The 6,322-nt window shown below is 42.3% G+C and overlaps 1 protein-coding gene across 8 annotated transcripts in view; it reads left to right on the forward strand.

Annotated features, from left to right (window-relative positions):
* Positions 1 to 6,322, forward strand: part of sema3fb (sema domain, immunoglobulin domain (Ig), short basic domain, secreted, (semaphorin) 3Fb) — a 60,229-nt gene that overhangs the window by 46,604 nt on the left and 7,303 nt on the right. For all 8 annotated transcript variants that reach the window (XM_005915256.3, XM_005915257.3, XM_005915251.3 and 5 more), the window contains 4 exons: positions 167 to 281; positions 5,159 to 5,228; positions 5,329 to 5,473; positions 5,702 to 5,924. In XM_005915256.3, the coding sequence (XP_005915318.1) occupies positions 167 to 281; positions 5,159 to 5,228; positions 5,329 to 5,473; positions 5,702 to 5,924 (553 nt within the window). The remainder of the gene's footprint in view (positions 1 to 166; positions 282 to 5,158; positions 5,229 to 5,328; positions 5,474 to 5,701; positions 5,925 to 6,322) is intronic.

Below are 6,322 nucleotides of genomic sequence, written 5' to 3' on the forward strand. Positions count from 1 at the left end.
CCCTTAGCTTCCTGTCTTTGCAAATCAGAGACACGTATGTGTGGGTGGCTCCACCTGGGCTTTTTTTTATTTTTAAATCAGGAGGGGGTGGGGTGAGGGCTAATGAGGATGCAACTGATGGAGAAACTGTATTTTTGTGTCCACCCCTATCCTTCCCAAAAAATAGAACGACGACGGAGGTCACTGCTGTCTGGTCAACAAGTGGAGCACCTTCCTGAAGGCCAGGCTCATCTGCTCTGTGCCCGGGGCCGACGGCATGGAGACACACTTCGATGAGCTCAGTGAGTACAAAGGACTGTAAACCCGCATCATGCTGTGTTTCTTTCCACTGTTTTTTGTTGATGTGGAAATGAGTAGGTTACATGGTGGGGGTGGGGTGATGTTTTATAGACTTCCTTGTCAATCAGATGTGCTGCAAGCTCCGCAATGCCTTCTCTGTGGGCGGTGGTGCTCACTGCTTATTTTTCAGTTTACATCCTACACATTTGGGGCTGCTAACTCACACTTATTTTTTATTAGCAATTAGTCTGCAGATTAGCATCTCTATCAGCAGTGTAGCTGTGTGAATCAGAAAAACACATTTAAAAAAGTTACAAAAAAACATATTTGTATCACCTTCCTAAATCTCACGTAAGTCTTTTGGCACTTTTCAAGTAATATGAGGGAAGTCATTAACTCATGATTGAAATAGTTAGTGCACCTGATGTATTAAATCAAGTTGTAATTGTTGTAATCGGTCTAATTACACACTGTAAAAATTAAATGTGTGTGTTTGAATGTAGTCGTTTTGACACTGAAATTCCACTTTTTCAACAAAAAAAAAAAAGAAAAAAGTCAGCATTACTTACGCATCCTCCCACAACTTTAGTTACACCCGACGTTTTGACAGAAGCCATGCTTCTTCTTTGTGCAGTTAATCATTCTGACAGTGGGTATTGAATGGCAAAGGAAAAAATGGCGTGACTGGATTTATTTGAGACGTGCTCATTTTCATTTTCTGTCATGTACAATCGCAACTGAAATAGTGAGTAGACAATAGTTCTCTGCAGGGTTTGGTTCTATTGCAGCACCTGCCAAGAGTGCAAACACACCCACACACATCAGTCTTTGAACCATATGGTAGGCCCATTCACCGTATTGTAATAGGACTGACACCCATAACCCCGCAACTGTAGTTGTCATTTACTTTCGAGATTTTTTTTAAAACAAAAGTAAGTGTGTGTGCATGTGTGTGTGTGTGTGAGTGAGGAGGCGGTCTGATGGTGGACGAATGGGGTCACCGAGCAGGAATGTCTGTGACTGTGAGACTATTAGACTGTCTGAGGGAAACTCGTCCTCTGTCTGTCACCACTGGTTGGAAATGGAGACAAACACTGATAGGGGGATTTTCTGTGTGCCCGCTGTTGCTTTTGAACTAATTTTAAGAAAGAACAGTGCTATGCCATGCTAGTTTTTTTTTCTCTTCGTTGCAGTCCTTGCTTTTATCATCACCTGACTGCAGTTAAAAACAAACAAACACCTATTTGTTTTTACTGTTGACATTTATTTTATACCTCTGAACGATTTGGAAAGTGACACTTGAAAACCCGGTGGCCTTTTTGTGTTGTGCAGCCTCTTCCCCACAAATCACAAGTAGGAATGAGCTGCCTTTGCAGTTACAAACAAGGCTTCTGTCTCTACCTAGTTCAGTCGGTGTTGAAACAGACACTGTGCATTGTAGAGCGGTTCTGTGAGCCGGGGAGCTGTCAGTGTTTGGCGCCGATGATGAATCTTTTGGATATTTCTTGAATAAGGCTGTAAATGTTTAATGGAACAGGCTGGTGAATGAACAAGGACGGCCATGCCAGAGTAGCCCAGAGAGAGGGAACGGCTACACAAAGCAAGCATCCCTGCCAAGGACTCCTAGAGGAGACAATAAATGGGACACAATTTTTTCATGCAAATGGCATCACATTTACTGTCTAGTTTGAATGTTTGAAAAGCTCTTTAGCTGGAGAGTTAGTCTTTGCAGACAAAAGCGGCAATTTTAGGATGTTAAGAGGGCCTTAAACTACTGAGCACAATGGAGATCATTGGGAAATACAACAAAATGTTCTCTTCCTAAAAGTTAGATGAGAACATTTGTGCAACTCTCATGAATGAATATGACATCCCCTTCTATAACAGGCATCTTCTATAATCGTGAAAAATAAATAATTAAAAAAACAACAGGGAAAGTAACTAGCCTGCCCAAATATCCACTTACTAGAACCACTAAATACTAAACCCATCCATTTTCTTCAGTTTTCATGGGTCATGTAGACCCTGGACACCTCTCATCTGTTGCAGGGCTAACACAGAGGGACACCTATTCACGCTCACATTCACACCTACAGCCAACAGCTAAGGTTTGAGCTGTTAGAGGAAGCTGGAGTACCAGGAGATAACTCCTGCAAGCACAGGGAGAACATGTAGTTTCCATTCAGAAAGGCCCAGCACCTTTTATTGTAGAGCTCGGAACATAAATCTAAGAATCTCAAGTAAATGAATAAGACTGTTACTATGAATAAAATAAAAATGTTCAAACTCTGCCGCACAGCTCTTTTAGTTAGATGACTTCTCTACAGATCCAGTTGCAGTTATGTAATAAACTCAGATGAAAGACTCCTACAAACATCTGCAAGAAAGAAGAAAGAAAAACCCCACAGTTCATTCAGTCCCTGTTAACATTTTGTCAGATCCAGATTTTATTTATGACTGCTGGACTGTATTATTAATGTCTTCCAGACAAGTTTGTGACTACAACATAAACATCTAAACAATGTCTTTTTTGTGCAGTGTGTTGTTTATTTACCTATGTTGAGGCTACCTCTTGTGTGACATGAAAACTTTGGAAAAGTCTTTTTCCAAAGTTTACACAAACATCCACTATCATGTCGAATAAAAGCAGTACTGTAACTGCGCATCTGAAAATGGTTTCAAGCCGGGACACGTTCTCAGTTCAGCTAGATATCCTTGAGTGAGGAGACTCTTAACCCTGCCATTCTCTAAGAGTCTTTAAAATATGAATGTATAACTTATTATTACCCCAAGTAAGTACCGTTCCATTTACTGAGGAGTTTTTCAAACATCCAGAGCAGCTGTTGTCTTTGATGTAGAACGTTTTGGCAAATCACGTCTGAGACCTTGGGAGTTTTTGAAGTTGGAACATGTAACATTTTCTTTGCTCTGTCTTTCAGTTTTTACCTAAATGACCCACAATGATCTAAAATAGTGTTAACCATTATAAAGCTTCTATGTTTTATACAGGCAATGCTTTAAAACACATTTCTTATCAATAGGTAGGGAGAAGAAAAGCCAGAGAGCAAGAGGAAACGAGTGAAGGAGTGAGATATGCTAGAGAAGAATAGTAATTGTTCACTCAAACAGAAAACCTTTTCCTTTATTTTGTTTCTTTTTTAAATAAAATTGGATGCGTGATGGCTGAGATATTATTGCCAAATGAAAATAAAAAGAGCTGGTTGTGGTATGTGGATCCTTTCCTAGTTGTTATTAACATGCTACATTCCCTGGAGCAAACTCATCCCTGTCCTGTCAGACTAGCTTTTATTGGAACTCACGTAGCTTTTCTCCCCTGAAGCCTTGATCTGTTTTTAGCGACTGTATAACTCTACTGTATGTTGGCCTCGGTGCTGTCTTGTCTACATGTGCACGCACTTGCATCTCGTTGCGTGAAAGTAAAACAGCACCAGCTGGGTGTCACGACAAGGATCATCTGCTGTGTGACACCCGTGACGGCCCATCGTGCTGTGAACGCGCTAAAGCCGTGACCGTTCCCTGCTCTGCCTCTGGCAGCTGTGGAAGATGGCGTGGCGATGTGGGTGTGTGGATGGGTGTGAAACTGGTAGCCACTCAAAAAGAAGGGCAAAGTGCCCGCTATCTTTGAGCTGTATCCTTTTCCTCCTGAGATGAGTTCACAGCTGCACGCAGTCCCCAGAGGAAGACTGTACAGCCTCGCTAATGTGGACAAGCCCAAAACCCTCCAGTTCAGATTCAAAGATAGCTTATCTCACCCATGTATCATTCTATCTACATAACAGTCTGACAGCTAATTTCTCATGCTGGTCTATATGGAACCGAGAGTGCATAAATCTTGACTGGTATAGCTTCTTCTATAGTTCACCCTTATTCTCCCACGTTGCAAGCTCTAACAGCCACATTTGAAGATTTTTCCTGGTCGTTTTCAGCTAGGTTGGGAGTGCATTCTCTTTTTCAAACTGAAGGCCATTTCCTATTGTAGACTGAATATGCCTCCTGGGACTGTTATTTAGGCCAGGTACTAAAGAGCAGAGAGACTCATCACTAATCATGCATTTACTTCCTATTTGTTGCTGTCAGAGGATTGGAGGTGAGCATCTATGATTTAAATACCTCTAAAACTGGCCTGAACGCATACTGTATGATGCAGTTCTCCTTTGGGAGAGAAGAGATATTTCCTTTCTCTAAAATTGGAAGACGTGAGCTATGGATACTGGAAAAGGATAGAAAACCATGTATAAATTTTACTGGGAAATCTCTCGGGGTTTAGCAATCCTCCAGTCTAGACTGTAGATATCCAGACTGTTTGCTTTAACAGCTCGACTTTAAATGCCTGTTTGGGGCTTAGATTGCTTCATATGGGATGATTAGGTGATAGGTTATAATATTGTGGTTGCTAAAGTTCTTTGAAGCTGTAAAAAGCTCCCACAGTTTTGTAAATACTACAGTAGATTCATTTCCTGTGTGTCATTTTATTTGATTACGTAAAGGCTGGATGTGTAAATGCATGCAATATAAGGCACCGGCACAGATTTTCCAGGTTTATGCAATAAACAAATAACACATCATGTGCACTACTAACATGGATTTTATAGATGTGTTAATATCAACTATTATAGCCATGCTCAAGACCTAAAAATGCAGTTGTGTATTTTTTTTTAACACAAGCTGGTTGGTTTCAAATCCTGTAGCATGTACTGTTTCCTTGAAAGTTCATCTTTTTTGGGCATCGGTTCTTCCGGGGAGGCATCGCCTCCCCACTAGCTGAGAGTGATTGGACTCACTGAAACAACTGTAAATATTAGTGAAGAAGAGTGCTTGCGCTTTGCACTGACCTGACTTCTCTCTTTTTCCATCACAGGAGATGTTTACATACGACCAACACAGGATATAAAAAATCCTGTCATATATGGAGTCTTCTCCGTCTCTGGGTTAGTGCACCACACCAGATCCTGAGCAGGCTCTGTTCCTGCTTCTTTTTTAAGTTACCCTTTTTTTTTGTCTTTGGCTCACTTTGTGTTTCCTCCACAGCTCTGTGTTCAAAGGCTCGGCAGTTTGTGTGTACTCTATGGCTGACATCCGGATGGTCTTCAATGGCCCCTTTGCCCACAAGGAGGGACCTAATTACCAGTGGGTGGCCTACACCGGGAAGATACCCTACCCTCGACCTGGCACGGTGAGCTTCACCTCTCGCTGACCCTGGACATAAATCCCATTGCAAGCTGGCATAACAGGGCCTTCTATCTAACTTAAGAAACCGCTCGAGTTAGATGCAAGCATCAGCATAAGCAAACTTAAAATATTACTGCAGGACAGGCTCTTCACCAGGCATTTTTTTATTTATTCACATCAGTTTTTTCGGCTTGTGGTACTCATGCAGAGAATGTTAATGTTTCCCTTCCAGTGCCCCGGAGGTACGTTCACCCCCAACATGAAGTCCACTAAGGACTATCCAGATGAAGTGATTAACTTTATGAGGAATCACCCTGCCATGCACAACGCAGTGTACCCAGTGCACAAGCGCCCCCTGGTGGTTCGGACCAACGTGGACTATGAGTTCACCACTATTACAGTGGACCAGGTGGCAGCTGCAGACGGCAACTATGAAGTGCTCTTCTTAGGAACTGGTGAGTGCTTTTCTAAAAGTGCAATAACTTTATGTGTTAGAAATGATCCGTGGAGCCAGCTCTCCATTTGTGGGTCATTTGTAACGAATGTGTATAAATGAAGTCAGGCTGAACCCGCGACCCCTTTGATTAGAGTCGGGGAATGGTGACTGACAGTGTCAGTGGGACACTGAATAATGGAGAGCAGAATGCCCCAGCCCCCTGGAAATAAATCTCATGTAAGTGGAGGGCTTGGCTCCCCTGCAATCATTTATCATTAGGAGAAAAGCATTCTTCCCCTTTTGTGCTTGAGTGGAACTTTAACCAATCAAAGGGTTTTTACCTCGCTGTCTTCTCATGGAGTAAACAACAGGAGATTTGTACCTGGAGGGCGGGGGTGGATCAGCAGCGGGGGGGGG

Source organism: Haplochromis burtoni, unplaced genomic scaffold (genome assembly GCF_018398535.1).
Source record: "Haplochromis burtoni strain Fernald_Lab_line unplaced genomic scaffold, NCSU_Asbu1 Contig_12, whole genome shotgun sequence".
NCBI classification, from domain to species: domain Eukaryota; kingdom Metazoa; phylum Chordata; class Actinopteri; order Cichliformes; family Cichlidae; genus Haplochromis; species Haplochromis burtoni.